Source organism: Pungitius pungitius, chromosome 1 (genome assembly GCF_949316345.1).
Source record: "Pungitius pungitius chromosome 1, fPunPun2.1, whole genome shotgun sequence".
NCBI lineage: Eukaryota > Metazoa > Chordata > Actinopteri > Perciformes > Gasterosteidae > Pungitius > Pungitius pungitius.
Window position 1 is genome coordinate 14,281,018 of NC_084900.1, and position 22,677 is coordinate 14,303,694.

Genomic DNA, 22,677 nt, shown 5'->3' on the forward strand with positions numbered 1-22,677 from the left:
AGGTGCTAAGCACTGGTCAATGGGGGGCTGTTTATGTTCTTTTCTTTGGTGCCACTGACAGTCCTTGTTGACCCCTGTGTTGCTTTTTGTAAAATAAATTGTTTTTGTTACGCTTTGTGTATTGGAATTAACTTCCACTTGCCTCGACCTGTTGCCCTTATGTTGTGCCCCAGTTCGAGCCACCAGGGAGCGTAACAGACACTTTGAATCATGAAACACTGTCAACAAGCTTAAGAAATCTACATTTCCTCCTTGTAGAATAGATGAGTCTGTAGAACCTTCAGAGTCCAGAGAGGACGCTGTGAAGTTTGGTGATGTAAGAACTCCTGAAGGAGACTTCTGCATGTCTAGTCACATGACCAACATGATGCAGACACTACAGGTCAAAGAATTAAAGGACAGATGTCACCATGAAACTTCATCACTACATTACAGTAAGAGGAGCACTTATTGACTTAAAGCCCGTCTCCTGCTGCTCTTTCTAGATCGTTTGATATTTTGATGATAAAAATGAATGGTTCGTACCAAAATATTTGTTTGTGATTTTATTAACAATACAGGAGATTTTTAAGAACATGAAGTGTTTTAAATGTACTTTAAATGAAGTAGCATTTAGTCTGGTCTTGTTTTTCTTTAGCATAAAAACATCTTGTTTGCTACATCAGCTCTCAACCAGTCACCTCCTCATCAAACACTTTGTTTACTTCTAAACAACTTTAAAACGCGAGTTTCTGTCCTCACCCTGAATTGTTTGAATTATTGCAACCATCTGTTCACACTGATCCCTATTTGAATTTTCCCAACAATAAATAAAAAACTAATTACACATAACGTTATAACGCGGCATTGTAATGAAACTTAAGAGAACCGTTGCTAGTCAGCTGTTTGCGGTGCCGCTAACGGAAAAAGTTAATGTGGAAATCAAAGTGACGCCTTGTTTCTACTCACCTGTCACCTCGGTGTAGGCCTCCATGTCGTCGATGGCCTCAGAGAGAGAGAGAACATCTTTCCATCAGAGCCTTTGAACAGGATGAACTTGTTTGCTATCAAAAAGGCCTCCGTGATTCTGAACATATCACTTTGTAAAAACGTAACACACATGGGGGGGGGAGACAACTGATTAGAGGACGCACGGAAAACAGAAGAAGTTCTGACAAGCCGTTCTCAAACAGACTCAAATCTGAAATGAATGCACAATATCTAGTTTCAAGTCTTCAATACAGCATGATAAATGATGTTCATTTAGTAAATGATGGTCCATTTAGAGTCAAACAGACCGTAGAGTAGGAGATGCTTTAGGACCGGGCTTACTGTGATTGACAGGTCTTTTACAGACATATACGGCTTCTCTACCTTGCTGCTTGCAAAGAAGCCAAAATGGCGACTACATCAATGCTAAACTTGAGGATTGTGGATCGTCGGATAAATGAATTTTCTACACCTCGCGGTATTGATAAACGGTAAAGTTTGGGCAGAGGTGGAAAGAGTAACACAATTTTGTACTCAAGTAAATGTACTGTTACTTAAGTCAAAGTAAAATTACATATTTAAAAAAATTACTTTTAAAAAGTAGAAGTACACCGAAAAAACTACTCAATTACAGTAACGCGAGTAAATGTAATTTGTTACTTTCCACCTCTGGTTATACCTACGTTTTGCTGGCTCTGTCGCACTCAGATCTGTTGATGAAGAGTGTGTTATAAATTTATTTAATTTATTATTAAACAAATGCTGTTCCCTATCGGGAACGAGACGCTGTAAAACGCTGTGGGAACGCCCCTGCGTGACCGCGTCATGAAGCACGTGTGAAAATTAACCAATGGCGAGCTGGTACGTCATAGCGGGGACGCCGGACCAGGGCGCTATAAAGGGACCCGAAGGGCAAGACCATTCATCTCTGAAAGGCCGAACTGAGTGCCACGTGCAGGCCGGGAGTATGGCAGAACGTTTACACAGCGTCTCGTTCCCCTCAGGGAACGAAGGTTACATACGTAACCGAGAGACGTTCCCTATCAGGGAACTTGAGCTGCGTAAAGACGCTGTGGGAACACTTACACCAACTCACCATACGAGCAAGTGACCGTGGTGTGAAGTTCAAGACGCACACTCAGACAAGAGCACCTGTGCTCCAGGTGTAGCGTTAAGGTCCAGGCGGTAGAACCTCACAAACGTGTGGGAAGAGGACCAGCCTGCCGCCATGCAAACGTCGTGAAGCGACACTCTTCCCGACCTAAGGGCTTTAGAAGCTGCCATACCCCTGGTAGAATGGGCCCGGACAGCCAAAGGTGCGGGCTGGCCGGCCGATTCGTAAGCGAGTGTGATGGCCTCCACCACCCACTTGCTCATCCTCTGCTTAGTGACTGGGCCACCAGTATTGGGGGGCCCGAAGCATACGAACAGCTGTTCGGAGAGCCTACACAGGGCAGTCCTGCGGACATACAAGTCTAGGGCTCTAACTGGGCAGAGGAGGTTAAGCTTCGCTTGGTCCGACGTCAGAAACGGGGGAGGACAGAAAGCCTGCAGCACAATAGGTCCGACCAAAGCGGTCGGGACCTTGGGAATATAGCCGGGGGAGGGAAGTAGGAACGCCTTCACCATACCGGGTGCGAATTCCAAGCACGATGGGGCCACCGAGAGGGCTTGCATATCTCCAACTCTTTTGAGGGAAGAAATAGCGAGCAGGAAGAGGGTCTTAAGCGCCACATACTTCACTGCCATGGGCTCGAAGGGAGCACCGGAGAGACCCTCGAGTACAATGGCCAAGTTCCAGGACGGAACTCTAGTGCTAGCTGCTGGCCTCAGCCTCAGAGTGCCACGAAGGAAGCGGGATACTAGCGGGTGTCTCCCTAGAGAGCGCCCGTCTAGTAGGGCATGGGATACTGACAGGGCCGCCACATACACTTTGATAGTGGACGGAGATAAACCTGTGGCAAAGCGCTCCTGCAGGAACTCCAGTACTGAACCCACCGGGCAGTCGACTGGGCCCAGCTGACGTTGCCCACACCAAGTGGCAAAGAGCTTCCATTTACCGGCATATATCTTGCTTGTGGCGGGGGCTCCAGAGTGAAAGATGGTCTCCACGACCTGGGTCGAGAGACCAGCTCCTAGGAGGCGGGTCCCCTCAAGGGCTACGCCGGCAGTCTCCACGGCTCTAGGCGAGGGTACCAGAGGGCCCTCAACGCCTGAGCCCGCAGGTCCACCCTGGCGGGGGTCTCCCACAGAGGACCTGCGAGGAGCGACGAAAGGTCTGTGAACCATACTAGAACCCCTGGGGGCAGCGCAACCAGGGAACACAGAGGACGGACCGTCCTTCTGGAGGTAAACATGTCCAGCTCGGCCTTGCCGAGGTGTTACCACAGGAATTCCACCACACCTCCCTGTGCCTCAGCCCCTGAGTCGACAGAGTGCCTGCCCCCTTGGCCAGGGCCCGCAGGCAACGCCGAGTGATCTTGACCAGATAGCGCTGGTTTCCCTTCGGGTAGAACCTCCTGGCCCCAAGCCCCCACTGAACAGTGGATGGCTGGCCTAGCTTGACTGCACGAGGGGTCGAAACTGTTCGAGCGGGAGACGGATGTGCCCGCGTCATGGTCGAATCCCAAGTAACGCCCGGGAAGGTGGTCCAGTGCACTGGGGACAGCACGCTTCTCTTGGCGTTGCGCCTCAGCCCCAGCAGGGTGATAATAAAACGGGTAAAATCAACCCGTTACTTGTAACGCTCAAAATGCGGGTGCCCTGGAGACGCCCTAGCACCAGGGCTTCGCATTAGGTAAACGTCTGGGGTGAGGGGGCTAGGCCGAGTGGAAGAACCAAGTTGTGGTAAGCTTTGTCCCCAAAAGCGAACCTCCGGAACTCCCGGTAACAATAAGGTAATGGCTGTGATAGCCTGACCCTCTGTCTGGGGGAAGAGTTCGTACTGGGGCTTCCAACCGCAGCCGGGTCTCTTCTTGCTCCGGTACACAAGCCTGCTGGAGGTCTACCCGGGTGGGTAGTACCTCGCGAAGCCAAGGGGGCCGCCATGGACACAAGGTGGCGCAGCCTCCGTTGACTACTCGCAGGGTCTTCTATTGAGATACATGGGGGAGGGCTCGCGTTCCAAAAGGACCTCCCAGGGGCACCAGGGAGTCCTGAACAGCCCCACGGATGCGGAGTCGTCGAGGAAGGAAGGAGTCTATAGCCTCCGCCTGCCGCCTCTCCGCGTGGAGCTTGACGGCCCCAATGGCACCTCCGAAGAGGGTTGCCGGGGAATGAGGGGCATCAAGGAGAAAGGATTTGTCCTTCTCCTTGAGGCTGGAGCGGCCATGGAGCGGCCGACGGACTTAGCCGTCTCCTTTGTGGTCCTCAACGCAAGGTCAGCCGTGTGCCGCAGCTCACGCACTACCTCCGGAGGTATCTCCTTCCCCTCGGCCAAGTCGGCAAGCAGCTCTGCCTGATAAGCCTGGACGAGAGCCATCGTATACAGGCAGGAGGCCGCCTGCCCAGCCGCCGAATAAGCCTTGCCCACCAGACAAAAAACGTTCTTGCAGCTTACCTGTTGTAGTAGGCTGCTGCCTATCCGCTGGCCAGCTGATGAGGAGTCTGTCAGCGGCACGGGTAAGAACCTCCAGCGGTTCCTGGGCGGCAGCGGGGGAATGAAGCGCCTCGACGTCGGCCTCCGCTGCCTCCACGCTCACCACGTCCACCTCCTCGGAGCTGGAAAACCGTGAGAGCGGCGTTGCGTCCGGGGTGGAGGAAGCCGCCGCGCGTTCCTCCGACGCCGGAAACGAGCGCCTGGGTCCCGCGGTGAAGGGCCGGGAATGGCCTCCGCCGTCCCGGAATCCTCCGCGAGATCCACCTGCTATCCCCACGAAAACATCCGGCGCTCGAGTTCCGCTCGAGCCGGACCGGGGCCGCGGGGAGCGCGAGAGACGGGAGCACCACGACAGGCGCTCACAGTCTCCGCAGCTAACCCCCTCGAGGGCTAGCTGAGCGTGCACTACGCCCAAGCAGACGACGCATAAGGCATGCGAGTCTCTGCCCGTAATGAAACGGGTGCGAGGGGGGGCACACTGCACATACCGCTCAGCCATTTCTAAGTGGAAAAACTTCACACGCACTAGATGAAGGCACAGAGATGAATGGTCCTGCCCTTCGGGTCCCTTTATAGCGCCCTGGTCCGGCGTCGCCGCTATGACGTACCAGCTTGCCATTGGTCAGATTTCACACGTGCTTCATGACGCGGTCACGCAGAGGCGTTCCCACAGCGTCTTTACGCAGCTCGAGGTCCCTGATAGGGAACTTATATATTTTGGTCACAATTAAAACTGTTAAAATCTAAAATGTAAAAAAGGTTACCTTATTGGTACAGATTAGTGTTTTCCTGGGCTGGGGCCTTGAAGGTGAGTGTGGGGGGGGGGTGAAGGTATAGACTTAGAAATGGGAGCACCCCAAGCCACTTTTAACACTCCAAACACACAAGAGCAAAGCAAAGAGAAAGGGAGTGAATGAGACACTACACACGGGGGACACCATCACCAGAAAGGGTTCACCAGTGAAGTCCTCAGCACCTGGAATCACAAAGAGGGACAGTTAATGAGACCGAAAGTATATTCAAAAACAGTTCCAACACAAATCCAGAAAAAGGTAAATAATATTAAGATATTACAGTGTGAACTCATTAAATAATCAAAATAATTACAAAATGATTAAGAAAAATCCACCTCCTGTTGCTTCAGATAGCCAAACATAAAATCAACACAGGACATTAAATGTGGACATCGGGACTTAAACACCCGCAACACAGCAGCAGGCTTTGTCCGTAAACAGAGTTTGTTTTGTTCCCCCCCCCTGTGCTGTTATTATCTGTTAGGAGGAGAGTTCACCCTGTGTGTGTCTCTCATACATGTAAATATTCTTTTGAATATTCATTTGAATATTTTTTTGATATCTTTTTTGTCTCTTTTGTGACAACCTCTTATTCCACTTGTTCCCTCAAAACACAACGTTTTTTAGATATGTGGCAAACACAAGTTTCCTTGTGATGTTCACTTTGTATCCACTGCAAGTGGATTTAATTTAGTTATTGAATACAAAGAGTGAGATCAATTAATTTCAATGGACCCCAGGCCACTCTGTAAATGAAAAGTTCGGCTCCAATGTCAAAAAGCTAATATTTTATTTCTTTCATTTTTCCACTCCTGGTTGTACTGAAATGACGTAACACAAAATTATGCTTAAAAAGGATGCAGCAGTGCGAAAAAAGGAGCTACAGATTCCCTGAGCGCCTGCTTGTGTCCTTAGAGAAGGAAGTAGAACTAATGCTGTTTTAGGCATCTTTTGGGTATTGAGGAGTGAGTGTAGTGTAAGCCTGTTGTTTTAGTTCCAAATAAAGATGGCACTATAAGATGTTGCATAGACTTTCGCTATTTAAAAGAATGCAAATCCTATTCCTCATATTGATGAACTTGTTGACCGGTTGGGTAAATCCAAATTTTAAATCACTATTGATCGCTGCAAAGGTTACTGGCAGGTACCAATGAATCTGCAGTCCCATGACTTAATAGCTTTCCACACGCCAAGAGGTTTGTACCGGTTTACTGTCAGGCCTTTTGGATTGTGTGGACTGATGTTATTATCTGTTAGGAGGAGAGTTCGCCCTGCGTGTGTCATTCATACATGAGAATATTTTTTTGAATATCTTTTTGTCTCTTTGCTGACAACCTTTTATCCTTCATGAGTCCATGAGTGACATTCCGTTCTTGACCTACATTGCTGTTCCTGGAACTGTGGCAAGTATTCTCTTGTCCGACGTTTCCAAAATATATTGGTCATCTATTGGAAATCTTTCCATCTTTGTCAAGTATTGAGATCATTATGATTGAATTGTCCAGATAATAATTCAGGTTTGCCTTTTTGCACAAACTGATGGTTTGGTGTCGAGGTTTGAAAACCATTTAGATTGTTAGATTCTCTTGTGATTAATTGACTGTTGATTATTGCCTCAACTTCACAAAGTACAGTCTGTTCCCTAACTGTAAAATTTAGAGCCTTTCCCACTAATCTCATGTGCCTTTACCATGCTCCCCATGTTGAGAGCCTGTTGGAGGGTTAAAGGTCCATTTCATTGCATGTTGGTGAAGACAACCTTCAATCTTTCAGTGATTGATTCCTTCAATACCTGTTCTCAAGTTCCATTCCAACAAAGTTTGTCTCGTTATCTGAGCAGATCTCCATAACTTGTCCTCTCCTGGCAATAAATCAACGTATGGCGTTGAAACATGAGTTGGCATCCAAGAAAGAAGCAACTTGCCCAGATGACTAGGTAAGTAAAGGTTACTCCTTATTTCTTTACCAAGCTTCTTCTTCATTTTCCCTCGAATGGTCGAAAATAGTCAACGTCGGCTCTGCAAAAGGGAGGATCATGAGGAATTTGTTAGTTATTGCTGTAATGACACCAGGAATCAAGTAATTTTGTTGCTATAAAGAAAGCATGTTGTTCCTTTCGACGTGCCCTATGTCCTCGTGAATCTTGCTCAATACTAAGTGGGTAACATGGTGGTCTTTGGGTAAGATGGCAGGCTGTTGAAGATCTTCTGGTAGGATAGAGATTAAGATAAAGCTTCCTCTGATTCCCCTTATAGTTTGGGCTGGATCAGGTTAGCCTGGACTCCAATGAACAGTCCCTCTTCTGCATTGATTACACGCATCTTTAAGGTGAGAGCTTCTTTTCAAAATCATTTACTGAAGGCAAAATGATTATACAATTTACTGAAGGCGTTTGGGAGCTCAATGAAATTGTCTGCAAACATGCCACTGACTTCCATGCTGCATACCTCATGAGTGTCCATAGGCCTCTTGTCACCCATCATTGTTAACGAGATTCTGGTTCTCCTTTCACTCACTTTAAGTTGGTTCATTAATGTCTGTAATATGAAGCAATCCATACTTCCTGTTTTTTTTCTTCTTTTATAGTTCTTCCACATTTTATTTTCCATACATACTGTCAGACACGTGGCATGAGGGAAGGACAAGGATGCAGAGATGTGTTGACTGACACAGATTTATTCCAACACTCTACTAGTTAACAATGATCACAAACAGTTAGGTAACAAATGAGAATTCTTTTCCTTAATAACTATGACGCGGGTGTGGATACATGAACATGCAAGACACACTGGCACAGGACAAGGGCAGACGCAGACTATAAGTATCCATGAGGGAGGTGAGGGAACAGGTGGACACAATAAGGAATCAGGGAAGACAATCAACGGGAGACACATGAGGAAGGGCAAGGCACCTGAAACGAGAAAATTAGATACCAAAATAAAACAGGATGTTCAAAAACAGACGTGATGACGACACAAACACAAGCTTGACCTACAGGTATGACACATACAATTGCATTAGTGACTGCAAAGCCCAAACTGTTGTCTGTGTAGTCAGCTGCTTTCCTGTTTGATTGAATCATCTCGTCTTTTCATGTGCAGGATTGTGGGCTGCATAAAAGAGCACCTGGGATAACAGCTTTTCTCTGCAGCTCACATGTCCATGCTTCAAACAGCTGAAACTATGTTTTTTTTTGTATGGCTTCCCTCTCAAACCTTTACATGAGTCTAAGCTGTGTTGTCCTTTATAAAACATGCATTGGTTTGTCGTAACAGTATCTAATGTTTTGCACGCTTTGCTGCAAAAGGGTAAACTATCTTTTCCACCCGGAGCGTTCGAGCCAAATGACCAGTATGGAAAAAGATGAAGGCATGTGCTGTGGCACTCTGATCTTTTCTGTAAGTGACAAAACCAGTAACACAGATGTCTTTGCAATGTAAATTTGTCTGTACTGGGCTTGGTCATAAAGTAACCTCTTTGGCTCATTAATTGCATATTGCTTAAATTGTTTTGTCTACCTGCCTGTAACAATGAAGGCCCGGTGTTTGGTGGTGATGTTGGAATGTGTTCCCTTTTTTGTTCACACCTTGGCGGTCACTAATGAGCTTGAGTATTTAGCTTGTAGATTCACACGGTTTGTCAGGTGTTTGAGCAAGGCAGGGCAAAGGATTTGGACCGTTACCAGGATGTTGTACTTGTTATGTCTTTATTTTATCGCGGGTGCTTGTCTAACCCACATAAGCACAGACAACGACTTTGCGTTAACGGTTTATTTAGACATCACGTTATGTTACAGAGGTAGCCAAACGAAAGAGAGTTCCCGCCCGAATATTACCCAGAAAAACCCGGTGCTTCATTACTACGGAAACAGAGTATGGCCAAAACACTAAACTTTTGGTGTCAACATAGCATCCAAGTTATTCCAGACGTAGATACAGGAAACACATTTATTAACTTGTATGCAAGGACCTTTAATTATTTTCTTGATGACGCTTCCCCCTGCTCCATAAAACACATCGAAATGTAAAGTTAGTTTATAATCAAACAACAAGGGGAAAAGAAAGTTGAGTTTTTTTGTTTATTTAATCTCAACGTTTGTAACGTTACTGACTTAAGTGATATTTCAGGTTGATAACCTCTTCAGGTTTCTTTGATCCATTTCTGTTGAGCATGGACAGCATGACGGTTATTACGTGCCGTGTTTTTTTTTGCTGTGTGGTTTCCCTGTGTGTGTGTGTGTGTGTGTGTGTGACTCAGGTGTCATGGTGATGTCACTCCTGCAGCTGCAGCTGATTAGCGAATTAGAAAGAGGATAAATGGCAGTGCCAAGCCAGAGTTGGGTGTGGTTGTGGCAGTGGAGGCCAGAGTGGGCAGAGAGGTGGTGGGTTCAGTGAGCAGTTGGAGACCAAACCAAAGAAGCGGAAGTCGTCTTCCTTTTGAAGATTGTTTTGAGTTGCTTTTTTGAGTTTTGTACATTAACTACCTGTCTGTCAAGATCTCCCGAGTTTATTTAACATTGTTTGCGTCCTCCACCCCTAGACCCTTTAGGGATGTAACAGCGTTCCACTAAACACTAATGAGCTTGGGTATTTAGGTTGTGGATCAGGTGTTTGACCGAGGAAGAGCAAAGGGTTTTGACCGCTAACCAGCATGTTGTTATTGGAACTGTTTTGTGTCACCACAGAATAAAGTGATTCTTAAGCTTAACAGTGGACTCGATCAAATGTTTGCTACACAAGGCAACGAAACAACAACTGGCAGAGCGACCTCCAAGAGCGTCATCAGTTGTTCCGGAGGGAGATAAACCTCACTAACTCAAACAGAATAGACTGAGCTCCTTTAACATTCGGTCTTCAGCGCCTCCACAGACCAAGACCCAGCTAAAGTCATTTCTTGGAGTGTCAGGTTGGTATAGAGGATCTGTGCCTAACTATTCCTCTTGTGCAGCTGCTCTCACAGATATGACGCGGTGCATGACTCCTAGGAGAGGAGGAAGACTCTGCTTTCAGGATGAACACTGTTGTGTGAAGTCCTGACTTTACTAAAGACTTATTGTTGCAAACAGATGCCTCAGAGAGGGGTCTGGAATATGTGTCGTTACAAGGAGAGGCCAATGATCGCAATGATGATGTAATGATTACATAGGCCGAAAGTTGTTCCCGAGAGAAACTCGTTATTTGACAGTGGAGAACGGATCCGTCAGTGAAATGGACCTGGACTCGCCCAAGTATTATCTGTCAGGAAGAGAGTTGCGTGTGTCGCTCAAACATTTGAATATTTTTTTGAATATCCATTTGAATTATTTTTTGAATATCTTTCTTGTCTCTTTTGTGACAACCTCTTATCCCACTTATCCCAAAACACAACTTTTTAATTTTTCTGGGGATTTTTGCAGAAAATAAGATATGTGGAAAACACAAGTTTCTGCCTTTAGTATTTCCTTTGGTCTTATTATTACATTATGAATAAAAAGTATTTTTTTTTCACTTTTTTTCAACTGTAAGTGGATTTAATTTAGTTATTGAATACAAAGAGTGAGATCAATTAATTAAGCCATAACAGTTTTCATTTTTAAATGGGCCCCAGGCCACTTTCTACATGAAAAGATCGGCTCCAAAGTCAAAAAGGATAAAATCTCTGCTCAAATGTTTGGCGCTTTCATTCTCTTAAGAAGTCCAACTTTGACCCAACACACTTCTCTAAACAGCTGATCTGGGTCTACTTTAGTGAAGACTGATGGAGTCATATCAGTTCATTCTTCTGTTTTATCCGGGCTTGTCTTTATTCATTTTTCCAAATATATCCAACGTGCTCCTGTCTCCAACATGATAACGTACTTGTTTTTTTGTCTAATAATGCAAATGTGTGTACAATCCCTTTTCAATAAAATGAAACAAATTCACACATCAGATCTTTGAAGAGCTTGATGAAAGGGACATACATTTCAACTTTTACTCCCTGCTGCTTGTGGGTCCGTCCTCCTTGTCCAAGCCAATGGACAATGTCAAGTTGGCTTTAAACAGCATGTACAATACCGGAAGTAAATGTATTTTAATTTTAGATAAATCGGTAAATATGTCTACATCTTTAATAGACGCAGGTATGGATTTTAACGCATCTCATGGTAAACTTTTTTTTTTAATAATAAAAAAATGAAACATTTCCACTAATAAAATTATAACATGTAATAATATAATTTGACTGTTTTTGGTTTCATGGAACAAGTCAAAAGAGAATCAAGAAAAAAATATATTTGTTAAACACTGCACTTTTTTCAAGCATCAAGTTTTATTTTGAAAACCCTCTACCGGAAACGTCACCGTGTCAGCGGAGCTTGACACACCTTGAGAGGGAATAAATACCGGTGTTTCTCTCCGGTCTGGGTGTCTTCTTGCCGCGGTCCCGATCAGCTGTTGTGGTTCACCGGCTGTCATTCACCAGATTTACCAAACCTTCTGCCCGGTTCCCCGGTTCATCATGGCCAGCCCACCATCCGACCAGAGCAAGGTAACATCTGCACAGGTGTCTCAGCTACCTGGGCTGCATCATCAGCTTTACCTCCGCTGTTCCCGTTGCTTAGCAACCTTCTGCGCTTGACAGTAAGAGCCTTGAATCCCGAAAAATGTATAAAGTAGAGATGGAGAAGATAATCTTATTTAATTTAAAATAGAAAGATATGCCTCCCCTCCGGACATGATATATTTCAGGCTGAGAGAAGAATGTGTTTTGAGCTAAAAGTAATAATGCAATCTAAAGGCAGAGGAAAACAATGTTGTTGTCACAAGGATCGGGCTGGTGCAGGCGGAAGCAGGCAGGACTGAGACGCAGGATCTTCAGAATGTGCTTTTTATTCTGCACAAAAACCAACAGAAGCCAACGGACATGCACCAACGAGGAGTAACATGGACAATGACGCGACAAAGGACAACTGGCACACAGGGCTTAAATACACAAGGGAGGTGCAGGTGATTGGACACAGGTGGAATCAATCACGCAATCACAAGACAAGGCAGGAAGTGAAGTTAACCCAGGACCACAAGAGACATGAAACTTCAAACTAAAACAGGAAGCGAAGCCAAACCGTGACAGAACCCCCCCCTCAAGGACCGAATTCCAGACGGTCCTAAAGGGGAGCAGAACCGGAGAAAATCAGACAAGGGGAGGGAGGGTGGGGACCCGACGATCCTGGACCGCGCGGGGAACTCCGGGTGATGGCGGCCATGTGTCGGGTCCTTCGGGGGGCCGGCCGAGCCTCAGGGTCTCGGGGGTTCTGGCGGGGTGGCGGCCGGGCCTCAGGGTCTCGGGGGGTCTGCCGGGTCGGCGGCCGGGCCTCAGGGTCTCGGGGGGTCTGCCGGGTCGGCGGCCGGGCCTCAGGGTCTCGGGGGGTCTGCCGGGTCGGCGGCCGGGCCTCAGGGTCTCGGGGGGTCTGCCGGGTCGGCGGCCGGGCCTCAGGGTCTCGGGGGGTCTGCCGGGTCGGCGGCCGGGCCTCAGGGTCTCGGGGGGTCTGCCGGGTCGGCGGCCGGGCCTCAGGGTCTCGGGGGGTCTGCCGGGTCGGCGGCCGGGCCTCAGGGTCTCGGGGGTCTGCCGGGTCGGCGGCCAGGCCTCAGGGTCTCGGGGGGTCTGCCGGGTCGGCGGCCTTGCGTCGTGGCGGGGGGCGCTGAGCTGTGCGGCTGCGGCGGCGCCGCGGAGGGGGGCGCCGAGCTGTGCGGCTCCGGCGTCGTCGTGGCGGGGGGCGCCGAGCTGTGCGGCTCCGGCGTCGTCGTGGCGGGGGGCGCCGAGCTGTGCGGCTCCGGCGTCGTCGTGGCGGGGGGCGCCGAGCTGTGCGGCTGCGGCGTCGTCGTGGAGGGGGGCGCCGAGCAGTGCGGCTGCGGCGGCCCAGCCGCTGACCCCACCCCCCCCTCAAGGACCGGATCCCAGACGGCCCCCAGGGGTGGGGGGGAGAGGACCAAGGGATGGGAGGGAGGGGGCACGATCAGGGGCCGTGGGGACGGGCCAGGAGACCGGACTCTGGGGGCCGGAACGGGCGGAGGCCGGACTCTGGGGGCCGGAACGGGCGGGGGCCGAAACGGGCGGAGGCCGGAACGGGCGGGGGCCGGAACGGGCGGGGGCCGGAACGGGCGGGGGCCGGAACGGGCGGAGGCCGGACTCTGGGGGCCGGAACGGGCGGAGACCGGACTCTGGGGGCCGGAACGGGCGGAGACTGGACTCTGGGGGCCGGAACGGGCGGAGACGGGACTCTGGGGGGCGTGGGTCTTGGAGCCGGAACGGGCGGAGACTGGACTCTGGGGGCCGGAACGGGCGGAGACGGGACTCTGGGGGGCGTGGGTCTTGGAGCTGGGGGCGTGGGTCTTGGAGCTGGGGGAGTGGGTCTTGGGGCTGGTTCGGGCGGAGCCGGGCGTCGCTGCCGCCGTCGCTGCCGCCGAATGCGGAGGTCCAGGGTGTAGGGGTCGTACCTGGCCTGGAGGCGGGCGGCCAGCTCCAGCACCTGTTCCCAGCGTGCGCTGAGGACTGGGGGCTGGACGCTGGCCTCCATCGGCGAGGCCCAACCTGGATCTGGAGAGCGGCGAGGGCGGTGACCGGGGCGCTGCCCGGAGCCTGCTGGCGAGCCGTGGTTGGCATTACGCCGGGCAGCCAGCTGCACGCTGCGTGGCCCACCAAAGGCCAGACGGGTTCCCCAAAAAGGGTTTTCAAAATTGTACCCTGCTGAGTCCTCTTTTGGTCGCGTCATTCTGTCACAAGGATCGGGCTGGTGCAGGCGGAAGCAGGCAGGACTCAGACGCAGGATCTTCAGAATGTGCTTTTTATTCTGCACAAAAACCAACAGAAGCCAACGGACATGCACCAACGAGGAGTAACATGGACAATGACGCAACAAAGGACAACTGGCACACAGGGCTTAAATACACAAGGGAGGTGCAGGTGATTGGACACAGGTGGAATCAATCACGCAATCACAAGACAAGGCAGGAAGTGAAGTTAACCCAGGACCACAAGAGACATGAAACTTCAAACTAAAACAGGAAGCGAAGCCAAACCGTGACAGTTGTCAATAAAAACACAAAAGAGAACTTATTTATTTACCTGTATGCAAGGTTACAAATGAACCTTTTATTATTTACTTGCATTTACGGGCTATTTTAACAGTAATATTACCTCAGCTTGATGGTGCTTCCTCCTGCTCCATAAAACACCACTAAGTGTAAAGTTTATAATCACACAACAAAACAAACGGAGCAACGCAAGGTGAGATTCTTAGTATTTTTTTTTCAACTATTTTCAACATTTATTTTCAAAATCAAAGCAAAATTCCGTCTCACAACAGAATCCAGATAAAAAATAGTACTTTTTAATTTTTCTATTTGTATATCTGAGAGCAATGTGTAACCAGAGACAAATAAAGCCGAATCTGATTCTGAATCCGGATTGAAAATAGTACTCGACAACTGTAGGCCGACTTCACAAAGACAAGTTTCCACAGTGGAAAGCTTTTGAAATATGCATCAATACTACAAAACATCCGAGACGAGGTTTGTAACCAATGAAATGTACAGATACCATGGTGAGACACCAGCGAGCAACGAGCTGCAAGCTTCCAACGCTTGATTTTCCTGTTTTGACATTGATTTGCCTTCATGCCTCTGTTACCAACGTCTAGGGTACCACCCGTCCCTTAAAATACGGAATCGGCCCGTATTTGAGAATAAAATATATAGCGCGTCCTGCTTTGAATGAATACTTGAGTAATTAGTAAGTAAACTACCTTGTTGTGAGTTGTGGTCGATGCAGCATCCCGCTTCAAAAGCACCGATGAGAGTGGGAGGAATCCCTCCGTCGGCTGTAGCGTCCCTTATTTTTCTTTATTGAAGGTGGCAACTCTACCAACGTCACGTAACAATATTATAATATAAAACATTTCTTTCAGTAGATATTTGAGTGAATTATATTTCCTAACGTTACGTCAAAAAGTGAACTCCAGCTGGGTTGGTTCTTGTTTTAATAGACGCGTCTCTCAGCTGCTTGGTGTCTTCTTGCAGGTGTTCAACGATCCCATCCACGGCCACATGGAGATGGACCCTCTGCTCGTCAGAATCATCGACACGCCTCAGTTCCAGAGGCTCCGTCACATCAAGCAGCTCGGGGGGGCCTACTATGTTTTCCCCGGAGCCTCCCACAACCGCTTCGAGCACTCCCTCGGGTATGTCCTCCACTAGGGGCACTGGTCTGTTGACCCGGCATCGATCACTGCATTCATAGAGCAGTCTCTAAAATGGATTTATTAGTCATCACTATTGTAGGAGAGGAAGGCCGTAGACCCACAAATAGATGAAGAGTCACACAACTTCACATTACACTTCTAACGTGTTTCACCAAACGCTCCGATGAGTCTCTTCATCTTCAGCCGGTGGAGCTCATTGGTGTTTGTCCTCGTCCTCAGGGTGGCGCATCTGGCTGGAAAACTGGTCCGAGCTCTGCATCAGAGGCAGCTGGAGCTCAAGATCACCCCCGGAGAATTCACCCCCGGAGACATCACCCCCAGAGACATCCTCTGCGTGCAGATCGCCGGGCTCTGCCACGACCTCGGTGAGTTGAGTTCAGTGTTTGGAGGGGGGCTTAATGGCGGCTTATTGGGACCAGAAGGGATGGCGTGTTGATCACATCCTCTTCCTCTCCAGGACACGGGCCTTTCTCCCACATGTTTGACAAAAAGTTTATCCCTAAAGCACGTCCAGGTTACAAGTGGAAGGTAGGACACAATGAGACTTATATTTGAGTGTTTATGCATCACTTCTTGTGCATTGGGTTCTTTCCTGCATTGTTTTCTTACTTGTCACAAATTATAACAGCTTTTAAAGCAGCATTAATGTGAATCAAACATATTGTAGCAAATGGATAAATGGAGGCAGAATACGCTGTTTTTCAGTCAGAAATATAATCTCATTTCCACATTCTGTTCTCTGACTGCTTTATCATGTCTCGTGGGAAGTAAGCTTGGTTGATTGAACCTGCGTTGTGATTCACCAGAACAAGTCCGTCAAGTCAAGGAGATGAACACAAACAACTTTTATAATTGAACTGGTGAGATTACAAGTTTTAAAAGGACGTCACTGCTCCAACAAAAGCACAACCTGAACAACCAGAAAGGTCTGATAATGACTTCTGCCTGTTGCTGTCTGTAAGGCCTGAGATCTGTTCAAGTTCTTTTATCTGCTCCACTTCCACCTAAAGACTCGGTTTGCATCAAAATCTGCTGGGATTTAAAAATCCTCTCACCTCACCTGGTCTCTGACCACGAGGACAATTTTAAATAATGTTGTTATGTTATCTCCTTGCTATTACTATGTTAACTTATGGATATAAGAAACGGAAGCAAAATAAAGTTTAGCAATATTTATTAAATCAGGAGGCCAGGGACACTGATCCATTGCGCTGCCGAGCAGAAGGCCCGGTCCCCTGTGGTGCAAAGCGTGGTGTTGGTGTTGCTTTTGAATCATCACCGTGTTGCTCCCGTTCCATGCCATGTTGATTTTGCATAATTTGCATTTAACACACTTGTTTATTTAGTGGGAAACGCTCCCACCACTTGGACGACTTCTCTGCCTGCCCCACGTGATTCAACTGCCGCTGCTCTTTCCTCTTCTTCTTCCTCTTCCTCTACAGCCTCATCTCAGCGAGTGGCGTCATAATCACGCAACGATTCGATAATGACATTTTTTGCCAACACTTTTAATAATCGATTTTGAGTTGACAGAGCCCTTTTTGATATAATCTGCTATAATTGATGTAATTTGACTTCATGGCCCGACAGTAAGTACAAGATAACAACCATGATGCACGCAGTGAAATTTACTCACCTTTCAGCTGAGATTACTTTCTATTCGAGTCATCGTGCTTTCACTTTTACATCCTGACCATTTTCTTTTTGTGAATATTTGTTGCAGCATGAGAAGGCCTCCGTGGACATGTTTGAGCACCTGGTGGAAGTCAACAATCTGGAGGCTGAGATGAAGAAGAAGGAGCACGGCCTGGAGCTGCCCGACGACCTGTACTTCATCAAGGAACTGATCGCTGGGCAGAAGGACCAGAAGCAGCCAGATGGGTTGAAGGATCCGGATGAGTGGAAGGTAGCCGAAATAAGTCGTTCTGGTCTGGAGGTCTAGAGCCAATAAAACAAGATGACAAACATGCCAAACACAAACTCTAAAAAACACTAGTCCACAAACCAAAAGGGTGACCTCACAATGACCACGTTCAGTGATGGTTGGAATACAACATTACTAATGGATGAATCACATATTTTATGTTAATCGTTATAGTATGGAAGTAAAAACCTAGTATTGATATAAGTATCAGTTACTATAGGGATTATCTTGAAGCAAATAACAACAGATTGCAAATGGTTAGTTGGTGAAAAATAAACAATGATTACATCTACAAGAGAATAGAAAACTCCTGAACAGAGTACTGTGAACCCATGACACAAGACAGATGAGGACCTTGAAGGTATCTCCTCTGGAGATGGGGCATGAGGCAGTGCAGAGGTGGAAAAATGATCAGATTGTTCATTCTTGACGTTGACTTGACTGTGGTCTCTCATCTCCCCAGCGCCGCCATGAAGACAAGTCCTTCCTCTATGAGATTGTGTCCAACAAAAGAAACAGCATCGATGTGGACAAGTGGGACTACTTTGCCAGGTGGGGCCTGTACCCTGAATGTTCCTTATTGACCTGTTAACTTCAACCGTCTTTTCACCACGACGTGTCTTCATTCTCAGGGACTGCTACCACCTGGGCATCAAGAACAACTTTGACTATAGCCGCTGCCTGATGTTCGCCAGAGTGTGTAAGGTAGACGGGGAGGAGCAGATCTGCTTCAGAGACAAGGTGCTTAAACCCAGAGACACAAAGACAATCGGCTAAAAATGAGAAGCTTGCTCTCTTTAAACATTCGCCCAAACTTTACCTGTTTATCACCACCACAAGCTGTATTTTGAGCAAAAAAAAACGAATCAACTGAACGAGTGAGGTAGGGAACGCGTATACCTTTCTGGTAAAGACCTGTCAATCAGCATGTTGCTCCGCCCCAAAGCATCTCTTTCTTTATAGTCTGTTTGACTCTAAATGGACCATAATTGTCCAATGATCATCATGCTGTATTGAGAAGACGTATAAGACTTGAAACTAGAGACTGAATGTGCGTTCATGTCACATTTGAGTCTCTTTTTGAGAACTTCTGTCCTCCGTCCTCTGTGATCATCAGTTGTCTCTTTTAACAGGAAGTGGGAAATCTGTATGACATGTTCCACACAAGGAACTGTCTCCACCGGAGAGCCTACCAGCACAGAGTGGCCAACATCGTGGAGACTATGTGAGGAGCTTGTTGTCTTCGCTTCATGACTCCCCCCCCCCCCCCCCCCCCATGCGTGTTACGTTTTTACAAAGTGATGATGGGATTTTCTCAGGATCACGGAGGCCTTTTTGAAAGCAGAAGGACACATTCTGTTCAACGAACTCCCTCTCTCCGCTACCATCGATGACATGGAGGCCTACACCAAGGTGACAGGTGAGTAGAAACAAGCCGGCTCCACGCCCCCACTTTTCAAACATTTTTCACATCTGAAGAAGAAATTGAATTGAAGTATTACGGACAATCGTTATCTGCTGATCATCCAGTGAAATGATGTTATGAGGGATCCGTGTTCATGATCTCTGCTCATGTGACATTGTAAACAACCACTCAGTGATCAGATCGACAGGAGGCGGAGCTAGCAATGTCAGCAGCACCGCTAACAGCTGACCAACGGAGGTTCTCTTTAGTTACAAAGTTGTGTGTAATTATTACATTAATATGTCATCTTCAAACGTACTTTCTATTCATAAGATGTTTAAACGCCATAAATAGATACTAAAATATAACATGTAGAAAAAACAAAAAACCCTCAAATAAATAAATCAAATTACTCAGCAATGTGGAAACAAACTAAGTTTTCAGAAGGTTCTCCTGTTAAACAGCTTTTTATATTTTTATCAAAACAATTCTCGCTACAAACTAAAACTCATGAGCAGACTAATAAGTCACTTGTTTAAGATGTGAATTGATGTTTTTCACTCGCAAACTGTCAAATAATATTAATCTATTTTGATCCCTTCTTTGTCAGATTAAAAAAAGGTGCTGTGTTTACTGCCCCCCCCCTCCTCTTTCTTACTAGATGACGTCTTTAATCAAATACTCAACTCATCCTCCGATGAGCTGAAAGAGTCAAGGAACATTCTTCAAGCCGTTGTGGGTCGACGCCTCTACGCATGTATCGGCCAGGCTCAGCCGACGCGACGCGTGAACCTCGAAGTCAGTCCGATTAAAGCTGTTCTATTCAGTTATTTCACTTTGGAGAAGCTGGAAACAGTAAATGTTTAACAATGAAAGGCTTTGGAAGTGTCTTTGTTCATGTTTGGATAGAGAATTTACCTCCTGCTCTTTCTCCTCTGAAAGGAGATGGAAGCGAGCTGGGAAGCTGCTCTGGCTCGACAGGTCCCTCCGGTTCTGGATCGTGGGGACTTCTTTGTTGATGTGAGTCTTTTTAATCTGATCCGTCCCTGTGCTCCCTGCTCTACAATGTGTCTGCAGGCTTCAATACGACTTTCTCACTCTTCTAGGTCATCAACTTTGACTATGGGATGAAGGACGAGAACCCCATCGACAGCGTGCGCTTCTACAAAAAGGACAAACCGAGCAAAGCCTTCAAGATCAGCAAGAATCAGGTCAGAACCGAACGAGAAGCCCAGACCTCAGATCTCAGGACCGGCTTCATGTTTATGTTCAACTCTTCCCAGTGACGATTGAGCTTCAAGTTAAATCATCTTCCTACTTTATTGTGTTAAATGAAGAATACTGTGTACATTCTGCACCTTTTTGTGCTGTTTCCATTAATTGAGCCATAAAGTTTCCCTCCTCCAACCTTCCAGCTGTCAGATTGAACGATGACGAGCTCCTTGATACAAACTGAGGGGAAATATGGTGTTAAAACAAATAGAGAATAAAAAGCAAAGATACTGTTGTCATGGAAACTACCCAGAAGCTCTGTGGACTCTTTTAACCTGAGTCCTCAAAACTAAGCTGCTTCTCCTCCTCTCCAGGTGTCTGGCTTTCTCCCGGAGAAGTTCAGCGAGCAGCTGATCAGAGTTTACTGCAAAAAGGATGACAGCAACGACGACAACGACAGCAATCACTCCAAGGATGAGCCTCTAAACTTTGCCCAGTGGTGCTCCGACAACAAATTCCAGATGCTTCAGGTAATATGAGAAAATGACTTCTGTCTAGTGACCAGCGGGGGGCGACTCCTCTGGTCCTTTGGTCCTCAGTGGAAACCAGAGACATAAAAGTAGACGACATGAGGGATTAAAGATGGAAATAAAGAATGGGATTGGGAAGGAATTATACATGAAATGTGTCCAAAAGTCTGATCCGGTGGAAGTGGACTTCACGTATTTGAACCCAGATCCCTTTTGAGCCTCATTGTCATCTGTTGTTTTGTTCCTCACACAGGACGAAGACAGAAAAGCCCCCGATGGGACTCCTGAAGACCAACAGGACGACATGAAGGAAGTAAACCCAGTTGGTACTAATGTAGAGTAGAAAGCCAGCTTTTAATAAGATAGGAAATAGAAATAGAGCACAGAACCCTCCGACACACAAACATAATCTATATGATGAATATCTTTCTACGAGGTGTTGGTGATCACAGCAAGGATTATAATATCTTTGCACCAAAAAGAAGGATGCGGTATTCAGGGGGCTTTTAAACTCTTTATTATAACACTTAGTTTTATCCTTTTTAATATTGTTTTTATTTGAGAGTGTGTGTAATAGATCCTGCTCCCTTTCTTTCTGCTTTAAGAGGCTTCTGTCACGACTTTTAAAACATATATTATTACTATTACATTATACTTATATATTTAGACGATTACCAGCGAGGCCAAGAACGGCCGTCGGACAAAGCGACCTCGAGTCGGCGTTGATTGAAGCGACGCTCTGCAAAATCTACCTTTAACATTATCAAGGTCTTAAGTGTTTTCTGACAACATTTGAGAGGGATCAGATTAACATGTGAGGAGCAGGCTTTAAAGGCAAAGGTTTCAGTATCACACTGCCCAAATTGAAAAAGAATCAGGTTTAATCTCTAGGAGGAGTTTGGTCTTTCACGACTAAAAAAAAAGGCTAAAAATGCAGATATTCATCGATTAACTGCCGCGCCCCCTAGTCTTCAAATATGATAAAACATTAGGGTAGGTTTGGGGTGGAATATGTAAATATGCAACTAATGTGATGAGAGCAGGCCGAGTCATTTGGGATACATGTGTCTTGCCAGATTAAGCCACACCTCTCAAGTTCGTTGGTCCAAATCTTCTAAAAACAATGAGATCAACATGCAACAAACAAGGTACCAGTTGATATTGAACCAATTAATCCACAGAATATTCAGTGAAAATCGGACACAGTGTTTAGGAGAAATGGGCAAGAAGTTTGGAGTCGATGTTTTTGACAAATAAAAAATGGCGGAAAATCTAATTCGGCGCATTTAAATGCCGTGATTTACTTTTTTGTAGAGCATAAGAGCAGATGTGCATCAGACTTCCAGCCAATCAGGTATTTGGGGGAAAGAACTGGGCTATTGCGTCAAATTTCTAGGGGGCGTTACAGAGACATTTCTTTATACCCAAATAATATATAATTATAATAATAATTCCTTGAAATACAATAGGTTCCTCTACGACTAGTCGTAGTGAGGACTTCATTAATTCGGCAGCCAAACGGTTCTGTGAACAGATTTTGACGTGTGTGGATTTATTTTTCAGATCTGTGTGACGTTGTTTATTGTGAGTGGCTCAACTTTAAGATATGAGCATTATTTCTAATGTTTTTCACTTATCTTTTCCATTTTATCAAAATGTAATCTCATGAACATTTTCTGACGGCTTATTTTATATTTTGCCGATTATGTAAAAAAAAAAACAATAGCAATATCTATGTGTGTAAAGGGATACTTAAGAGATGCTGTGTGTAGTGCTTCAAAGAAATAAAACGGGTTCCTCTCAGCTTGTCACTGTTTAATGACCCTTGTTGAACACCAGGCGGCGCCACGCTCCCAGATCAGAGCATAACTGATCCGTATGAAAATAATGTTTCATACAAATAAGCAGAAAACATCAAACCAAAAAAAAATGTTGAGTTAATTGGAGTAGATAGTTATTATTATTACTGTTACTCTGTCACTTTTAAAAAAATACTATGTTTAAAGATTCAATTTTGGAATTATTGATT

The 22,677-nt window shown here is 46.6% G+C and overlaps 2 protein-coding genes across 2 annotated transcripts in view; both read left to right on the forward strand.

Annotated features, from left to right (window-relative positions):
- Positions 1-22,371, forward strand: part of LOC119222197 (deoxynucleoside triphosphate triphosphohydrolase SAMHD1-like) — a 122,767-nt gene extending 100,396 nt beyond the window's left edge. The window contains exon 14 of the mRNA XM_062562134.1: positions 20,902-22,371. The gene's annotated coding sequence lies outside the window, so the exon portion shown is untranslated. The remainder of the gene's footprint in view (positions 1-20,901) is intronic.
- On the forward strand, positions 11,755-20,991 carry LOC134133297 (deoxynucleoside triphosphate triphosphohydrolase SAMHD1-like). The gene is made up of 14 exons (XM_062566365.1): positions 11,755-11,868; positions 15,396-15,556; positions 15,797-15,942; positions 16,035-16,105; positions 17,301-17,483; positions 17,965-18,053; positions 18,134-18,242; positions 18,635-18,726; positions 18,821-18,921; positions 19,568-19,704; positions 19,849-19,926; positions 20,013-20,117; positions 20,493-20,648; positions 20,902-20,991. Exons 1-14 carry the CDS (start codon positions 11,839-11,841, stop codon positions 20,989-20,991), a joined length of 1,548 nt encoding a protein of 515 aa, XP_062422349.1. The 5' UTR covers positions 11,755-11,838.
- Positions 22,372-22,677: the final 306 nt, after the last annotated feature.

Bases quoted from the DNA above. Each gene is read 5' to 3' on its own strand.
- LOC134133297 (XM_062566365.1), top strand. From the start codon at position 11,839: ATGGCCAGCCCACCATCCGACCAGAGCAAG. The intron at 16,106-17,300 runs GTAGGACACAAT...TATTTGTTGCAG, and splicing joins GTCCAGGTTACAAGTGGAAG to CATGAGAAGGCCTCCGTGGA. The intron at 19,927-20,012 runs GTGAGTCTTTTT...TCACTCTTCTAG, and splicing joins GTGGGGACTTCTTTGTTGAT to GTCATCAACTTTGACTATGG.